The following is a 20902-nucleotide window of genomic DNA, read 5'->3' on the forward strand; positions in this document are numbered from 1 at the left end:
CCTAATAACATTTCAAGAAAAGAGAGAGGCGAAAGATATCCTAAATGGACAACCATGATTCAAATTGAGAGAAAAACTGACAAAACAATGGCAAAATAAACGATAAAAAGAAATAACAGTATACAAAACCCTACATAGGAAACTTAATACCGAACAACACAAACTCCATCAAAAACCGCGGAGGCTACTCTCATATATTTGCTCTCATATAACCTGAGATCCTGCTCCATACGCAACCGGACACATCGAATAGTGAATATCACACTCAAAATTTCAAGTTTCAAGTGTTAATATTTCAAGGAGCCAAACAATATGTTATGTGAATATAATAACAATTAAACAAGAGATTAATTTTTATCAATACGACAAATTAAGTCGTGCAGTGAACATTATAAACATATAGTAACATGTGTACAAAAAGTAGTATGTTTTAATGATGACAGCAAGATTGATATGGAAATGATTGTTTTGTATTGTTAAAAAAAGAACTGCTTGTTCAATTTTACAAAACTTAGCAATTTTATTAACATCATTAATGGATCGATCTTTATCAGAAAACCAATAATTATTCCGAAAACATAATCTTATACCTTTTTTAAACTGGAAATTATCTGTGAAATTTTTTTTTTTTTTCAAATACGCATTCAAAGGCACATTGTCTTGTTTTTATTAGAGATCGAGAGATCTAAATTTACTAAGTTAGAGTTATAAACTATGAAGTGGGTTCTCTCAATTAACCTTCTCCCTCCTCCTCATATTTTAAGGTCTTCCATTTAATATACACTCCACATTTTCAACATGTTATTTTTTATGTATCTCTATTGTATTTACTGTTTATTTCTTCAACATATATACCTTTGTATTATTGTATAATGCTTATTATACCATGGAAGTAATATATTGTCTCTGTTATTTCCTTGATGATACCCAGTGATATTTTTAAAATGTAAATATTTTATTGTGTCCCTTACTTGTGTTACTACGGAGCTTGATTCTATTTTCTGAATTCCACCTCCTTTCCGTAACTAAGTTTTACAGAATGCCGGTCTGTTTGTTTTCCCGGGACTGACTTTCAAATATATAAAAAGGGGGTCTTTGTGAAAATTAGAGGAAACAGTATTGACAAGTAGTTTACCGATGACAAAACATTTTATTCCACTGTATGTAAATATATTTATATATATATATATATATATATATATATATATATATATATATATACATATATGAGGGTCAAGATGGGGATTATAGAATAGAGCGTATTGGGACAATACTACGGAAAAATTACTGTGCAAAAAAGATAAAGAAGATAGAGAAAAATAGATGAAAAAAAAAAAGAATATAGAGAATCAAGAATGGTGTGCTAAAATATGAAGAATAAAGAATATAATGGTGTGCTAAAATATAAAGAATAGAGAATAATGGTGTGCTAAAATATAAAGAATATAAAATGATAGGCAAACAATTAAAGAATACAGAAACGAAGGACCCTGCTATCCAGACCCTCGTATATTTGTCACGGTATATTGTAGGATCTTACTATAAATTTAATTGATAACCATGGCAGTCCACATCTTTCTGACGGAAATTGAGAAAAAAAGTTTGTTGCAATTATTTTTAGTTTTCAAAATATGCCAACTTTATCAATTCCGACAATTTATATAATGAAATGAACGTTATGACATACGAATCAGCAATTTCACAAAAAACCTTACAACTAAAGTTAATTATAATTGATCGTAAGTCATGAAAATATCAGTATACTTAAGATCAACTTTAATCATAAGATTTTTTTGTGAAACTGACTAAAATCGATCGTAAGTTATGATGAAATGTTCATGACTTACGAGTATTATTTATCGTGATAATTTTTGTAAAATTAGTCGCAGTATCTTGAAACATAAAAAGCAGATGCGGATTTAATAAGAGAGAGATTGGGAGAGAGGGAGAGAAAAAGTTAACACTATGTAATTCCTGAACCTGCTTGGGACCTATTACAATTTGTTTTCAGCACCTATGTAATACCGTTGTCAGTCCGTCCGGCCGTCCGTCCGCCGTCAACACTTCGGACAATAACTCAAAAACGCTTTCACCAATTTTCATGAAACTTAGGTGAATTGTTTATATATATTGACAAGTTACCTTTCGATTTAAAAAAAACCTGATTTTACGTTTTGGAGTTTTGAGACTTTGTTCATAAAAAGGGGGGTTGTTTCTGTTTTCGGACAATAACTCGAAAACACTTCGAGCAGTTTTCGTGAAACTTTGGTGACTTGTTTATATCTTTCAAATAAACTCCTTTCTTTTTTATTTATTTCTGATATGACATTGCGGAGTTAAAGCACTTTATTATTTGAAAAATCGTGGATAACTGTCCATTTTTCACACTCTTGACGGTTATATAATCTTATTATCCATAACCTATAATGTGTATGCTTTGATAGATATTTGAGATACTTGAAACACGGTCATTGACGTTCATCAGAAGAAGGTGTACTGTGAACAAGAAAGAAATGTAAAGGTGAAAAATCAAGGCCACAAACTTAGTTAAACTTGAGGTATCCTTAAAGTGTCAAATTATTCATGTTTTGTGTCAATGAGTACCACTGCATGCGTATGCATCAGTTTTTTTTTTGGAGAGGGGGTCTATTTGAGCAGTGCTCACAGTATTTCTAGTTGATAGTAGGAATTTAATTTGATTGATTATTACAAACAAACCTTCATAATTAATTTATGCAGCAATTTGTGGTTATACACATACTTTTCATGAAAAAGTATTTTAAAAAAATCCAGAAATGCTAACAATTTCAAGGCAGAGGACATAATTATATTAAGAAATATAATTATATTAAGAAATATTTTCAGGGATTTTACAGGGAAATATTGTCATGGTCAGAATTTCACAGTGAAATATTGTCATGGACAGTAATTTATAGTGAACATGCATGACTATTGGCCAGAAGGTGTGACAAAATTTTATGAACAAGGACAATATTTCACAATGAAATATTGTCCTGGACAGTATTTCATTATGAATTAGTGTCCGTGGACAATACTTAATATGAAATTTTGGTTCATTTATATGTTTCTGAGTTGTGCGACATCCATTTTCGCTGAACTAGTATACATTATTGTTTAGAGTCCAGCTGAAGCCCGCCTCCAAGTTCAGGATTTTCTCGCTGTGTTGAAGACACATTGGTGGCCTTGGGCTGTTTTCTGCTCTTTGGTTGGGTTGTTGTCTCTTTGACGCATTCCCCGTTTCCCTTTTCAATTTTATAAATTACATTTTGTCACAAAACAACGGGTGAACAGGAACAGCAGGAAAGGAAATGTGAGTGACCATCACAGATTTATTACAACGGTTGAACCAACTTCCAACTTACCAGTTTTATTATTCATTACTATTTTATTTTCATTATTCAACCTACATTTACGACAATTTTTTGGTCAATGGTAAATGTCTGTGACTCTATTTTATGTTACACTATCTGATATTGAGCCGTTGTAGTTTTATACTTTGATAAATTATATTGTGGTATTTAGTCAATTAATATTATAAGGACATAAAAATACAGAAAACACTTTAAACATTAAACAAATTGTAATATAAATTTATCATGAAATTTCCTTAAGTTCCTATTTCCTAAAATAATAATGAAAAAAGTAAAACGTAAATAAATGTAACGGGTAAATTAATTGGTTTTTGCAAACTTCCTCCTTTTACCCAATGAAAATGTATTTAACAAATCGATTACGTTGTAGTCACCTGACCATCGCCATTTGTAAAACAGACACATACACGAACATGAAGAAGTTAAAATGAAGAATATTTTAGAACATTTATTGTGATAGACATTTATTTATACATATCCAGAGAATAAGATGGACGACGTTATTGAAGAATACAGAAATTCCCTTGCGGATCTCACGCAAAACAGTAAACCGTTGATAAATATGTTGACCATGTTGGCGGAAGACAACGAAACACACGCTGCAAAGATAGTTCAAGTTATAGAGACTCATTTACAAGAGGTTTAAGTCTTACATATCATTATTTTTTGTCTTTAATTCATTTCATCATAAAATATAACAAAATAATTGCATTGTTATATGTGAAATGAGATCATTGCCCATATGGCCTCTATGACCTTGACCTGCCCAGAGCAAGTTTCAGGACACGCTCTTAAACGGTTATGACGTTTCAAAGCTTCACATACCCGAACAGATATACCAATGTAACAAATATCCTTTTCATTATATAACTCGTCTGTTTAACACGCTGTCTACATGCAATTAATCTAAAGGACTACACTTACAGAACATTGAAAATCCATGACCATATGCATAACACTGACCGTTTTTCAAATACAACCATATTTCATCCCGACACATTAGTGATGATATGTATTTTAATTCAGAAGTACTCCAAAACATTTGTCAATTTGAGTGAGGTTGATTTGTCTGCAGTGCCATGCCTGAGCTACAGGGAATGTTTGTGTTCCTAAAAAAATACTACCAAAGTTTCACTTCAAAATTTTGTCAAGCTTTTAAGATCATTAAAGAAAATGTCAACGATAAAATCAATTTATAGTTAACTATGCTTAGATTAAAAGGAAGCTGTCAACACTTTTCCGATCAAATTGTTTTAAGAACTGTCCAAATTTAAGAAAAGGTAAAATAAAAATGTCAGATTACAGTTACAAAAATGTATTTGCAAATTCCACAAATAACATATTTCTCTGATTTATACCACACTTCCAGTGTTTCAAGTAAATTAATTGGAAATTCAGAAGTAGCAAAATATTGAATGATCATAGTAACTATTGCAGACATTTGGTCAATTTTATCTTCAATATGATCATAACAAGTAGCATAAAAGTTTTAAAAGAAAAAATTAAAAGTTATGAAACGTTTTGTTTTGTCAATTATGATGATTAAATGTGTTGGGCCTAGGCACTGAAAAATCCATTTAGGCAGAGAAAAAAAAAATCTGTGTTTCCGGAAACCCGACCGACCCTGTTTTTTTAGCCCCGACCCTAATTTTTTAATTGGATCTTCAAAAAAAAAATATGGTATCAACCGACCCTGTTTTTGACACAGGCTTCTGTTAATCGACATAATTATTTATCTAACTTGCTTCTAATGGCACAGAAAGCCAGTAAAACATTTTATTTATGTCAACAGGTATTCCAAATAGGTTAAAATCCAAGAAATTTGCACAGCAGGTGCTTCAAAAACATTGCAAATGGCCGCACTTCCGGTATTTGAAACTAATTACGGACCTGGACTTGGAAAAACCATGATAATTTCCGGATTTCGTTTACAATGTCAAAAAAAAATATTCGACCTTCCGACCCTATTTTTCAAAATGATGTTACCGGAAACACAGATTTTTTTTTTTAGGCCTTAGATGGATCTTGTAACTGTAAACATGCATATGTTATTTTTGGCTTTAAAGTAATATAAGTTAAATTTAAAAATTGATTCACTTCATCTTTATCCCATTTTAGTTATATTTTGAAAATTGAAATAAGGTTACTTCATAATGAGGCCTTTAATATGATTCAGTTCTTCGTAACCATTAAAATGTAACAACATTTGAAATGTATTTATATTGCAGGATTAGAAGATACTTTATAGCATACACTGTACATTAAATGTTTGTTGAATTTAATTTAGTTTTTTTTATTAGTGCCCTCATGGATTTTTCTAGCATTCCACAGGGTCCGGTATTCTGACCCATTCCCAATGGCAAATACCCTACATTTTTTCCCAATTTTCGGAGCAAAATTCCCAAACGATCTCAAAATTTATTTTCATCTTTAATATTCATGACAGCGATGTTCATTTTGTTCAACCGCTAGCTTTATGCCGAAAATCGCCAACAAGTAATGTGTAAATCTGAGTAAAATCGCATATGACTGACAAAAACAACATTGAAAAACAATGGATGCCTTAAACCGGAAATGAAGACAATTACAATACCGGGTCAGATTCCGGGGGCAGATAAGGGTAATTCATGGTTTGCCGATCAAATACAATAAAAAAAATAATAATTCCAGGCAGGTGACAAAATACATCTATGATGATGAAATATAAACACTCGAATTGAAAACCAAAAGATATATGGAAAAAAAAAGAAAAAGCAGGAAATATTTTATACAGAAACTCAAAATTACTTTTAGTTCACAAATTTTCATGTCAAAATCCAATAAAATGTGACAGTAATTTTCCTAATCATTAATAAATGTTGATATTACATGTAGATGTTTTTATAGTGTAAACATATAACTACAATTCCAAGAGGTAATTTCTTCTCAATTTTGAAGGGCCAGTAAATTTCTGGAAGTTTCTTACTTTATTTTCACAATAAAAGATAACTTTTAATGAACTAAACACACTAAAACTCAAATCTGGTGTATTTGCTGTTTTCCCAATTTCATTGAAAAGAGTGTGAAAAAATTCCCAAAACTGGCCAGGGTCCTTTTTCCCAAAATACCCAGAAAAACCCCTGGCCCTGACACAAATATCATTTGAACAAGTGCTTTAATTTTATATGCAGACAATTGAAATCAATAATGAATACTGTAAAAAAGTTGGCTATTGTTCAAAACTTTTAGCAACATAGAATCTGAGGAAAAAAGTCTCTGGCATACTTTTAAGCCATTTTGGCAAAGAAAAATACTTAAACAGTAATGAATGTCAATAGTACATGAACTGCCTTAGTGGTCTCGTGGTAGAATGTGATACTCTACTGCTTGATTTCGTTGGTTCAAACCCCTAGTTAGGTCAAATGAAACACTTAAAAATTGGTATTTGCTGCTTCTCTGCCAAGCATGCTGCTTTAAGGAGTAAAAGCAAATTCTGGTTGACTTGAAATCCGAATAAAGTGTCCAGGTAGGGTGAAATGTCTTCCTGCAGACTGTTACCATAGGAACAAGCACGTTAAAATCCGACTCCACACATTGGTCTTGTACATAACAGGCTACATGTACATGTACATGTATATTCATTTTACATTAACACTTGCTATGTAGTTAAATTGCAGCTACATGTAGATATTAAAATAATAAGAAAACAGACAACTGTGAACATACATGTACCGTTATGATTAGATGCATTTAAATCAAAACACTGTCAAAGGTTATTCATAAAAAAATATATATGCCTATTGTGAGGCAAAAAAAATATGTGTGTTTACAGTTGCCCAACCGACCCTAACTTTATTTTAAAAAAAAGGGAAATATTATGTGTGATTGTAATAAAGCTCTTCTTTTAGCAAATCTCTAAATCACTGTGATCTGAGAAAAGCATTTCCTTTATCATGTTTCAAAATCATCTGGGTCCGTGAATGATAATAAATAAATAGCAGTGTTCTTATAACAGTTCAGTCGATGAAATGCAACCATAAACCTAATTTACAAATGTTCATGACAGTTTCACATTGAAAACATTTGGACAACAGTTCAAAGAACTTCATGATGAGATCAATTGAAGAAGAAATAAATCCTGATCTACTGACCTTTTTTTTTAGGCATGCAACCAAAAACGCACCTTTGTTTTTTGGCCGTAGTCTACACATGGATTTCCTTTTTGAAGTTATGGATAATACACATCATTTACACAGTAATTTTGGTTATGTTTGTCTAAAATAAACCATTATATATCAACTGTAAACACTGACAGTGACAACACCTAACCCATACTTAAATGGATAGACAAAATATTTATTAGGGCCCCGCCGAATGGTGGACGCCCTATAGTGATCAGTCTGTCCGTCCGTCCGTAACAATTTGTGTCCGCTCTATATCTAGAGAACCATTATGGTTTCAAAGTTTATACTTGGCATGTATATTAACCAACACCAGAGGGTGTGTCATAATGTATGTACAACTTCCTAGGTCAAAGGTCAAGGTCAAAAACTTTGGTTTTAGTTGACAACCCCATGTCCTATGGTAAAGATTGTTGTCCGCTCTATATCTTGAGAACCATTATGATTTCAAAGTTTATACTTGACATGTATATAAACCAAAACCAGAGGGTGTGTCATAATTTATGTACAACTTCCTAGGTCAAAGGTCAAGGTCAAAAACTTTGGTTTTAGTTGACAACCCCATGTCCTATGGTAAAGATCGTGTCCCCTCTATACCTTGAGAACTGCCATGATTTCAAAGTTTATACTTGACATGTATATAAACCAACACCAGAAGATGTGTCATAATTTATGTACAACTTCCTAGGTCAAAGGTCAAGGTCAAAAACTTTGGTTTCAGTTGACAACCCCATGTCCAATGATAAAGATATAAATTTTTTACCACACATTATTCACAGCGGGGCCCACAGAGATGGCTCCCATCTCAATGAGATCGAGTTATTAATGATTTTAGTACATGTATGATTGCCAATGAGACAACTATTTACCAGAGTCCAAGTGAATGTAACCAACTAGAGGTCTCTATGACCTTCAACAATGAGCAAACCCATGGGCCATCACTATATATTCAGCCTTGAAAAGTCTTAGACATGACAAAATGTAACAATTCAAATGAGAAAATCAACTGCCCAATTTACAACTGTATGACAAAATAAAAGTAAAACAAATGTGACAGACAGCAACCATAGGCCATAATGTTTGCTTTTCCAATGTTGGCTCTAAATTGCATGATTTTGTCTAATAATGGTACAAATAGATATAGGTCTTTTAGTTACAATGTATTTACAAATGTACATGCATGTCATTGGGTTGCTATCCCATTGACATATACACATACCACACTCATTTATACATGATATAGGAGTTATTTTTATCATGCCCTATACGTCCTCATCCTTTAGTCTCAGGTAGAAAGTTGTCACATTGGCAACCATACCACATCTTATTTATATATTTTTGGCAAATGCAATGAAATATAAAATGAAAGATTGATAAGTGGAGTGATAGAAAAAACATTGTTTAGGTCCAAAAATGTTATGGTTGATTCCTTATGTTCTGACATGTCTGAAAAAGCACTGTTTAAATTCCTCATTGAAAGTTGCACATGTGTCATATTGTTTTTGTTTCCTTATGTTTGTTTGTATAACTGTCATGACTGTGTATCACCTTGACAATATTGTAATTGTAGAGTTGTTACATTGTTTAATGTTAGATAAAGTCTAACAGTGGTTCCCAAGGCTTTGAGAAATCAACTGGACATTTTTACAGGACATTTACTGATATGGTTTGGACAAATAAAAAATTTACTGGTCATTTGGTCCAGTAATGCATATCACTTACAGCAGATTCCATTGAGTGTGTAGCCAAAGGTAATATCTTTGGTTAGCTTGCTTGTTAGCTGAACCGTGAAGTCATTGTTAGGTTAGGTAAACTACCATACTTTAAGAATAGACTAGTCCGACAGAAAACCAATCAATCTGTCTGTTGGACTATGCTACTTCGAAAGGAGGGTAGTATACCTGACCTAATAATGACTTCACGGTTCAGCTAACAAGCAAGCTAACCAAAGATATTAGCTTTGGCTACACACTCAATGGAATCTGCTGTAACTGGACCAAACCAATTTTTACTGGCCTTTGCCCAATGTTCGACGACCTTGTGAATGACCTGTCTCAAATACATTTTTGCACTACCAATACAGTGTACTTGAATTGCAAGAGAACGTTTCTATCATATTCAGGACAAGAATACATGTACACATATTGGTTAGATAAGCACTACACGTAGCTCGGAAATTTTATATTTGAATTCTTCGTTGTACTTATAAAATTGTTTTAAACATCATCATGATCATACATTGAATACTCTTGCTCAGACTAATTAAGGAACGGACAAAATTTATTGTTAAAAACGGGGGGAAAAGATTTGGAGGGGCCAAGTAGCCCAGACAAAATTTTTGGCTAGCCCCTAAATTTTAGCTCAATTGTCCATTTAGTGCCGGCGTACAGTCGTGTTTCATATTGTGGTAGGTTGGATCCCTAGACATATTAGATGTAAAATGTGCAGCTTTTCCCTCTGTATGAGAATAAAAAAAGAGGTAGATGTGCATGACATATTGCAGTTCAACAAGATCATATGGAAATTACACAATATAAGGAGAGAGAAAATGTGGCAATTATTCACTATGTTCCTAATGAGATAACAAATCTGTAACACACATACACTAGTATGTAATTGGCTGTTTGGTCTCTTAAAATACCAGAATTTACAACATAATAACTTCAGTAAGCTTTGAATTTTCTTTGCAAACTTCAGAAAAAGACAGATTTTGGAAAAGCATCTTCATATGTCAATCATATGTACAAAAATATATATATTGGTCAGGAAGCTATTCCTGCCAGTCGAAATTTTCACCCACACATTTCTTTCCAAGAAATACATATATGTTCTAGATCTGAAATATGGAAATGAAAGATGAAAAGGTCATCTCCAATAATGGATATAAAATATAAGACTTTTCTTAAGTATACCCAGGCCCTTCTCCGAAGAAGGCGCAGTGCTTACAGTTTTTTTTATAATTTATTATATATTCATACAAATTTTTTTGTCCTGTGAATTTCTCACTTTGCTATCATGAGAAATAGGATAACTAGACTTGGTATATGGGTTCCTTGCAAGGTCTACATGTCTTGTCACTGTGTCAGACAGGATTCACCTGACTTCATTTCATGGATTAGTGATCAAGGTTAATGTAACATGATTAGGTTTGTTTGTCAGATACTATTATCAGTTAATCAAAGTTCTATATGTGGTGTATGAAACAATTGTAAAGTGTACATGTCAGTCTGGTGGGTTTCATCTGACCATTACCTTATTTTCATGGTTTATTGAATTGGTTAATGGTAAGTTGAACATGTTTTGGTCTGTATTTTTCAAATACTATAAGCAAATGGTCAACTTTATTGGGTGTACAGTATGGAATGGTTGTAGTAAGGTGAACCTGTCTGGCAGGTTTCATCCATCCTTGACCTCTGCTCATTCTTTTATTGCATTGGTCAATGTTATGTTTCCGTAGTTTGGTCCTATTCTCAGATACTAGAGTATAAGTTAAAAGTGACTATATTTGGTGTATGAAATGATTGTAAGGTGCACATGTCTGTCTGGCAGGATTCATCTGACCTTGACCTTAAATTCATGGTTCATTGGTCAATGTTTAGTTTTCCTGTTTGAGTCAGTCTCTTACAGATACCATTAGCAATAGGCCAACTATATATGAGAAATACTTATGAAAGCTATACGCATGTATCAGTGCACATGGTTAATAGTGGAAGCAATGAATAAAGAATTGGCAACCATAATATAATAATTTAAGCATCTGAATCCAGATCACCTAGAATCCGAGACTAATTATAACCCTTATTGTCAGCTTTAACAACTCATTAAATCAAAAATTAACGCAAGTCTTGATCGGTTATCATTCTTCTCATTTTGACAAATACATGTACATGCAGAAAAATTTGTACAAAAGACATTTCTGTGAAGTTCCAGAATTGGCTATGGATGCTGAGAACTCTTAGCTAGGATTTGATAACTACACTGTACCGTTTTTGAAATATCTGGATTTTTTCACAATATCAGTAAGGCAATACTGGATGTATCCTGTGAAATTACTGCTTAACACTTAAACTCACTTGTTGATAATACTAATTCCCGTGGAAAAATTAACATTCAAATACTTGCTAAGGCAAATTTTCATAAAATATGGTATGATTGCCAATGAGACAACTATCCACTGAAGACCAATGGACAAGGATGTTAACATTGCAGTCATGGCAGTAATGCTCATAAATAATTTATGATTTAAATTTAACTTGAGCTCAGTTGTAAAATGCATTGGCAATTACATTACAAAAAAAACAATATACCGTTGATAAGTGTTTATTTGTGATCTTAAACAGCTCAAATCAATTTAGATTCAAACTGTATCGTCTTTATCATTGAGATGAGTACACATGACATGTACTCAGTAAAAGGATATGTTGAATTTAGATTGCAACACGACGACGTAAAAAACATAAGAAAAGCATCATGTGCATTCACTAAACTGCAGGCTCAAGATTTCATGATCTGAAGTAATTACTAGTCATGAGGATACACTCTTAGACTTAACAAATTTAAGACAATAGAAACGACACCATTCCATTTTTTTGATCTGACTATTCTTCTGTACAGCCTTGATTGATTTGGCTACTCATTTGTGTGAAAAACCTAGCTGCAATGACCTCATCACCAGCTACCTGAAGATTTTGACCACTTCCAGCAGCTTTCAATAACTACAGGACACATCGATACCATGGATACAAGGGAACAAATCCAAAATAGCAATGAAGGTTTACCAATCGGCAAGACAAAAGACTGGCAACTCCCAGACATGTCCTGGCTTTGAACAGACACATTTAAAGGATTTAAATTATGAATTTATTCATCTATAAACAAGTTTTGAAATAGTCAGCATTTAATAATTGCCGTTCAGCAAGTGCAGATAGAAACAAGAAAAAGATTGCAATCTTTGAAATGAGTTCTTTTTAGAGTACTCTTGCTCAGATGAGAGTGTTGGTTTTGGGAGTATTTTTTTTTCATGGTGTGTACCACTGTCCAGTCTGCCTAAAATATTTGAAGTTTGAACAACACATGTTTTCTGCAGTCACTCCAGCTTCCTCCACCAATAAAAAAAACAAGTCTGATATAGGGAAGAGTGCTGAAAGGGACTTTAAATATCAACAGTCAATCAATCACACTTGCTGTTGAGGATATTCTTGTTGATGTTTAGAAAAAAGTAAACATCTATCTTACACTTAAGTGCAATGTTCTTACACTGCCTGTGTGGTCTTTTGTTTATTTCCTGTGTCACAATTAGGGGATGTCTTGTTCAATGGCAAAGTATGGGTTGGTCAATCCAGACTTAAAATTTGGAATTTGTTGCTTCTCTACCAACAACTCAGCATTTAGGAGTGGTTTACTTATAGTCAAAGTAATGTGTATAGTTGGTTTGGCATGTCTTCCTGCAGATCTAAGTTTATTTTTTGAAAATTTTTTGGATTACAATATAATGAGATGACCATGAAATCTACACATGCCAAGAACTTTAAGTAGAATTTAAATAAAAAGAAGTCATGGTCATGATGGTCCAATTTGAATATATGTTGTCCGTACACATGCATAACAGTTTTGTTTGTTGTTGCTCATTGCCAAGCACAAAATGCACATTAGTAAATCTGTTGCAATTTTTGGGCTCATTTACACTTAGAATGTACTTAATTCCCCTTGTGTTGGTTATGTTAAAGAAGTAATAGCTGTAATAGATTCAAATATGTCTTTCTGTAGGATTACAGCATATACAAGAAAGAAATATGGTTTTTAATAAAGATCCCTCATGATTGTTATGTGACCTTTGCTTTTTAAGTGTAGATGAGCCATTTGATACAAGTTTCCACTTCCTGTTGTGTGACACTTGATGTTGACACTTGTGGTGTAGATCTATGTCATGATTATTCAGAACAATTATTCTGTCAAATTTTATAACTGACTTCAGGTCGGATAATGGAGATTGCATTTGACCATTTGTGTTGTTCATTGTTGTCAGTAAAGAATGGTTGTTTCCTCTCCCACACTGGCACATTTTGATGTGTTACATATTTTAGTGGCTTAGTTTTGTACATTTCTAGAACCGAATTTGGAACAAGGCATTATTTGGCATACTTTTGTTCCCGAATGAGAGTTTTAAAGCTTATTTTTCTGGCAAGTCTTTAGTCATTATAAAATCTTACCAATCTATGAATTGATTTCATACTATTCAATGGTCAGTGGGTTTTGGTCTATTTATATCAAAACTTCACCACTAAATTAAACTGGATTATGCTAAAGAAAATTCAATTAGAGAAACACTTTTTGTATTTATACATGTGTGTACATGTAAATTGAATAACGAATTAGCCACATTAACATGATTAAAAAACAGTCATAGATTTTGTTTATAAAGAATATGTTAATATCTTTTTGAAAACTCGTGCCATATGAACATCAGATGAAATTATCACACACCGTACTTGACATGAAAAATTACGATAATATCATCATACATGTACTATGTTGTGCCTGATAACCGTCATAAACACAATTATATGTACACAGGAAAAAATGAATGATTTGGAATTTTACATAGCATCAAAATAATTAATACATTTACGTGACTGAATGTGTAACCAAATGATATGACCGCCAAATAGCAAGGCAGTATGTTAACATGAAACGCAATCTATATGCATTCAATTCAGTAGAAAATTCTAATTAATAAAATCAACAACTGGAATTATATACATGTATGATTGAAAAATACACTAATACACTTTTATTGTTAATTTTTTACATAAATTGAACATAGTCATTGATAGTTGGACAAAATTTACAGTATACACCTGAATGAATTGTACAAAAAAAAACAAGTTTGCAGTTTAATATGTTATAATATTATATCAGAGAATAAGAAATCTCATTTTCTACATGATAAATATTTATAAATTTAAAAAAATTGAAGATCTACCAAAAAAAATTAATAAAGTTATTTCAAGGTGTGTATTGCACCTGATTTGATATTCTCTGATTTGTGTATTTGTTATTATATAAATCATGTAAATATTATATGTACACAGTGCTCTTATATTAACATGATACTCAATATGGGCTGATCCATAAAATGTGCTGTAAGATTTCAATTTGAGAAGTGTAGCAATGTAATTGAATATTTGCTACATGTCAATGTATGATTTGATGTTCACAATTTGACTTTGAAGAATTTTTGTGTGCTTCAAGTGTGATTGACATTAGCAATTGTACAATTATTTTGCATTTGTATGTTTTGATGCAACAGAATGGACAGGAAAATTAAATGCTAGTTTATATAGTTTTTTTTTCTTCCAAAATTTGCTCTCTAAGGAATATTTAAGCAAAAATTGACTTGAATTAAGTGCCATGAATTGCACTGTAATTACAACTCCAGCAATGTTGCATTAAAACTAATGGTCGCACATTTTACTTGGAACAGCCCACCCTTCTGCTTTCTATTTTCAGATCACTAACGCCATTTGACAGAGAATCATATTTCATTTTCTCGCTACAGGTTGACGCGACAAAGAAGTTGCCAACATTATACTTGATCGATTCCATTATAAAGAACCTCCCAAAATCTACTTACCCCAGTTTCTTCTCGCACAATATAGTCAACATATTTTGTAATATGTTTGAACAGGTTAGCATCAGGTTTTAATGATAAAATTTTATGGTGAGAGTAAAATATTTATGGAAGACAATCCTTGTTTGATAACCAATAAAGTTTCAAGCAGGATTCATTCTTATTTTAGATTTTGTATTTTATTGAGAAAAGTTGTTAATTTTTGTTTGAAAAAGTTTGTGTATTGAAATCCATAAAACTGGATTATTATTATGTTGTTGTGTATGGTGATGGTTATCATGGTTATATTATAAATGTCTGAAATTTTAAATTGGAGTTTTGAGTTTGCATGTATTTGAGATATGAATGACTCATTAAGCTTTTAACTCAAGAGGTCATACATTGTATTTTTTTGTAGAATTTTTTATTATATTTTTGTAGAAATTTTTATGTTAAATTCAATTGTATTTTGAAATTTGATAGTTTTTATTTTTATTGAAATTTTGGAATGTCTCAGTTGATGAAATATATATATATATATATATATATATATATATATATGTGTGTACACAAGTCAATTTTGTTTCATTGGGAAAAATAATTGCAATTAATAATATAATGTTTGCCTTGTTTTGATATCAAATTCTAATCTTTTTCTGAAGTTATTCACATCTCATAAACATTCATACTTTAAATTCAGATGTACCATCAAGCAAGGTAAACATGTCTTTTTTACACATAAGACCTTCACCTACAAAGTGTTATGTTTTGAAAAAACAAAAATAATTTGGGCAGATGACTGACTTCACTTAGCATTCATTGTCACTCTTATTTGATATTTTGGTCAGATACTTTGTTTCACTACTGTTACATGTATATAAATGTGTACCTGTGAAGTCCTTATGGATATTTGTGTACATGGAAATGATAAAACTGGAATTCATCTTACATGGGTTTAGAAAAATGTGAAATAAAATTTGTTTTCATCCGTTCAAATTTTCAAGTGCTGAAAGAAGTAATTCATATGCTGTATGCTAAAATAGTGTAAACCAGAAAAGTATTAATCTGTTAACCGAAAGTGTTCAAGGTGGCTGGTGAAATATTTGCCACTGTACATTAAACAAGCAACAATCAATCAAGGAGGAGGCTAGGATGCAGTAATCTTCAAGAACTTTTGAAAAAGACAACAACATGAGAAAGTGCATTATATATATATTTGAAAAATGGAATTTAGTAAAAAAAAAAAATATTCTCTTGAGGAAACCTATGCATATATATTTAAAAACATGCAAGCTAGAAGATGGAAATAACAGAAAATAAGTGAAAATTTTGAAAATCCCAGAGGCCAGAATTGGAAATTTAGTAAGAAAGACTGGAATTCTTTAAGGAAGTCTATGCATACATAGGAAGCAAGCAAGCAAATGGAAATATAAAAACATCAGTGCAAATTTTGAAATCTCCCAGTAGCTTGTATTAAAAGAAGACTTGGAACACCAAAGGAAAATTGCTGATGCATTGGATAGCTAGAGAATTATAATCGCACATCATTTATATATGTGATAGCTGATAGATTGTTATGAAAAACACCAATTGAAATCGAAATGTGATTGAAAATTTTCTAGTGAAAACCTTGAAGGAAGAAAAATTAGATGAAATCACTTGCATATATTGAAAGTGGTGTCAGTGAAATTTTAATAAGAAATGCCGCAAAGAAAATTACTGCAAGTTTATGTACACTTGTAGTCGATAAATCTTGTAACAATAGTGAAACAAAGTAACTATGATTTAAAAGCGTTTATATTTAAATTTACACATACACACAACATGGAATACACAAAAAAACAATAGATGACAGTAAACTTGATAGTTTCTTGATGTGTGCCAAAACATTTTTTGTTTGTTTACAATTTGACACCTTGAAAAAAAATATAAACTAAAAAGCTGATATATATACTGGAAAATGAAACATTTACCTTTTTTGAGTCAAACTATATATACCATGTATACTGTAAATTCAGAAATTAGTGCTATGTTTTCAATACTGGGAAAATCTTATCAACTGACTACCACAATAATTAAACCTTACATTCTTAATTTCATTTTCCCCTTGAATTGTCAGGTTGTGATTGATTTCTTTCTCTTGCACTACAAGTGTAAGTTGTTGTGGTTTTACAAACACAGCTGATGAACTCTGTAATCAGTTTGATAACTCATTCAGGCTGGATCTACCGCTACAGTTGTCATCTTTATGAATTGATAACACAAGTTTCTAGGTCCCCAAAGGTGGCATGAAATATTTAATCTTTGAAATTCTATTTGTCGTTTTAGACCTTCATGACATGTGCCTATGGTGGAGAAATGTGTGTTCACTTGAATTCAATTACAAAAAAGAGCAAGGAATTATAACAAGTTGTTTGCACAAATGAAACCTCCCATTTTTCGGGGGGACTTTGAATCCCAATATTAAGTGCACACAACAAATTCTGAATTTACAGTAGTCTGGACTAAAAAAGTTTTTCTGAACACAGACGTACACAAAAGTAAAAAAAAAATTCTCAGAAATATTTTGTTTACCTTCAAAACTGCAATCATGTTCAATTATCACAGAACTCTGAATCTTACACGAAAATAAGAACCAAACACATTCCTTAAAAATACCAGTTAAAGATTATTATATGATTACAGATATACATGTATGGCTGTACTTTGAACTTAACTACCATGTAAAAATTACGGGTTAAAAAGTGTAAACTTATTTAATTGGGTCCAGGGCTGGAAATGTCCTATAAATTCACAAAAATGACAAAAAACACTTGAATTTCTATTGTTTTTGAATTTTAAGTCTTTAACTGAATAGTTTTATGCTGTCAATTTTTGTACACAAATTTCTGTATAAGTAGGATTTTCTCACAGAACTATGTCTAGAGCTTCTGATTCTATTTAAAAAAAAAAAGATGAATGTCTGGGGTAAAGACTGCAATAAGACTTGGTGAAGACACAATTGTTTTATTTCACTTTTAACAAAAAGCCTGACCTATACAATTCTATGACAAGAAACCTGGTTTTTGAACACAGATTGTTTTTGTGGCCAGATGTATTTTTTTTATCTGATAATATTCTTTCACTGGTATTTTTTAACACTTAAAAAACTACAAGTTTGTCAGGTGTTATGAATGTACCTGCTGTATGTAGAAAATTGTTCAAATTCGAAGTTGTTATTAAGGGCTGTTCCAGAAAATACTATGTCCTTCCCCAGGGAAGGCAAGTTTTTTTAATTTTATGTGAGTGGTTGTATTTGAAATACAAAAATGCAAAGGTAGTGTAGTTATAATTTATTTTTATTTCTTTGGGTGGTGGGGGTTAAAAAAAAAGTGCCGTCCCTGGAGGGGGACATAGTATTTTCTGGAACAGCCCTAATTATATACAATATTTTTTTGAACAAATATCCTTAACTCTTTGTTTTTTGCACCAGATTCAAGATAACAAGTACACCATAGTGTAACACTACATAAAAATATCTCGGGGGACAGGGGAAATAGCTTGATTCTGGTCAGTTTACTTTTGAATTTACCCAAGTATTAAAATTACCAACTATTTAAGTATATATCCTGTTTCATGACAACTTACAAGAAAATTTAACAGATGTCAGAGTGGTTTTTGCTTTACTCAGATATAAAACATGAAGTTTCATTTACATCACAAAATTGAAGTTTTACCTGTATTGTCATAAATGTCCTGTTGTTTTCAATACTTTTTGATTAGGCTATAAGTAGAGAAGTAAAATTTGATTGTGTGCTTTTGTACAACAATAGGGAAAAACTTACCAGTATACTTTGTACCAATTGAATCTGGTGTTAAAAAAAAGAATTTTTTACCGAACAAGTCAAGATATGTGTATAACGCTTCCCTTTGTAAAATTCATCCAAGAAACACATTTCATATATCAACCTTTCCGTTACTCGAAATAAGCACAAAAAAACCTTCACAGTACTAAAATACAATTGGTGAAAAACAGGGTAAAAAAATTATACCATGAACAAACAAAAAAACTGAAGGAGAAATGCAGAAAATTGAGGATATTGCTGACAAGTTCAGACTGACTGCAGATATTGATCAGCATAAATATGTGGTCCATTGTATGATTGTAAATTAAATGCAGCATCACTTGCATCCATCGTCTCTGCATCACTTGCATCCATTGTTAACCAAGTGGAAGTTCAATGTTTTTTTTGAAACGACAACATCAGTGGTAATTTGAAAAAAAAGTCCGTTCCCATCACTTTTCATCTCTCAGGCTTTGGTGTTCACCTCATTACTTTATCGACAGAGTTTACAATTCCATGTTGAGATTAATTTTACAAACCATACAGAACCTGGCATTGTTCAAAGAAATTAAATTTTGTAATCATGGTTATATCAGGCATGTCAGGACAGCATGATTGCAAAACCATCATTTTCTTAAGATTAAAGATTAGTTTCTTCACCATATTCCAAATTGTTCAAAATACAATGTACCAATACAAAAATTGCATTGATATTTGTTAAAGGATAAAAAAGACAATTTCTATTAAGACATATTGCAAGTATTGCCCTATTATTGGAGGAAAAGAAACTATCAAGAGAACAAAAAAAAAACTGGGAACAAACATTTAATAGGTTTTAATAAATAAGAAAGTTCAAAGTTTAATAATGTTGGTGAATTGCTACTGCAGTTGATGAAAGGAAAGGAAAGCAACATTTAACATTGCTTCTGGTGCAAAAACATTCGTCAATATTTGTGATTAATTTTTCAAGTGGTGAAGATGGCCTTGCTGAACCACAGAAGATATTTTGGGAAATAAAGATAAACATTTAAATGGAGTGTTATCTATAATTTTTAGTTGTATGCTCCCATTCTTTTATGAAGCTTCACTTGGCAGCCATTTTGTCTTCATGGTTAATATGCAAATAGGTCTAAAACAGAGTATAAAAAATGTCCAAACAGTCCAATTGATTTTAGACAGATATTTAACTTGCCCATGATAGTTTCAATTTATGCTGGTTCATAAGTTAGTTGTTGGGTGAATTTATCTGGTGATGGATACATTTTTGGCGAAAAATGATGTGGAGACATTTCCTGAAACTTTTTAAGTTGCTTGATCTAAGTTATTACTTTGAATTGAGCTTTGAGATGGGATAGGATTCCGCCATCTACAGACAAATATGCCACTTTTAAATAAAAATATTTTGCACAGTAATATATTTATACAATTGAGGAGATGAAAAGTAATGAAAAATCTTTCCAGAGTATAAAAGAAGTGCATTGAACGAGACAAAAGTTGATTGTGAAAAGACATTGTTGTGCAATTCTGACTATGAACTAAACAAAATTATTGTCTGCAGGGTCTAGTCAGTTTCTTTTTGTTTAATTTTGTCCTTGCTACTAGTGTAACTATCGGAGCAACAACATGGCCCTATAGTTCTTGCTTTGTCTTTTCTGGACAATTGTTAAGTGTGATAGCACTCGAACATGAATTCGTATTGCAAACTGTTTTTTGCTCACCTGGCCAAAAGGGCCATTGTGAGCTTTTACTATCACTTGGCATCCATCGTCATGTGTTACCCTTTTCAAATATCATCTTAAGTTACTGGGTCAAATTAAAACAAAGTTGACCACAAATATTGGGTAATCTAGTTTAAAAAGTATTTGATGAACCCTGCCTGTCAACCAACATGTCATGGTTATAAATGGAATATTGGTG

The 20902-nt window shown here is 31.9% G+C and overlaps 1 protein-coding gene across 2 annotated transcripts in view; it reads left to right on the plus strand.

Annotated features, from left to right (window-relative positions):
• The first annotated feature begins 3759 nt into the window (after positions 1 to 3759).
• The window catches only part of LOC127716068 (pre-mRNA cleavage complex 2 protein Pcf11-like), a 42614-nt gene continuing 25471 nt past the window's right edge, over positions 3760 to 20902 (plus strand). For both annotated transcript variants that reach the window (XM_052222156.1, XM_052222157.1), the window contains exons 1-2: positions 3760 to 4032; positions 15111 to 15239. In XM_052222156.1, coding sequence (XP_052078116.1) covers positions 3883 to 4032; positions 15111 to 15239 — 279 coding nt within the window. In that variant the 5' untranslated portion in view covers positions 3760 to 3882. The remainder of the gene's footprint in view (positions 4033 to 15110; positions 15240 to 20902) is intronic.

This window comes from Mytilus californianus, unplaced genomic scaffold (assembly GCF_021869535.1).
Source record: "Mytilus californianus isolate M0D057914Y unplaced genomic scaffold, xbMytCali1.0.p SCAF_9, whole genome shotgun sequence".
In the NCBI taxonomy this organism is placed as follows: domain Eukaryota; kingdom Metazoa; phylum Mollusca; class Bivalvia; order Mytilida; family Mytilidae; genus Mytilus; species Mytilus californianus.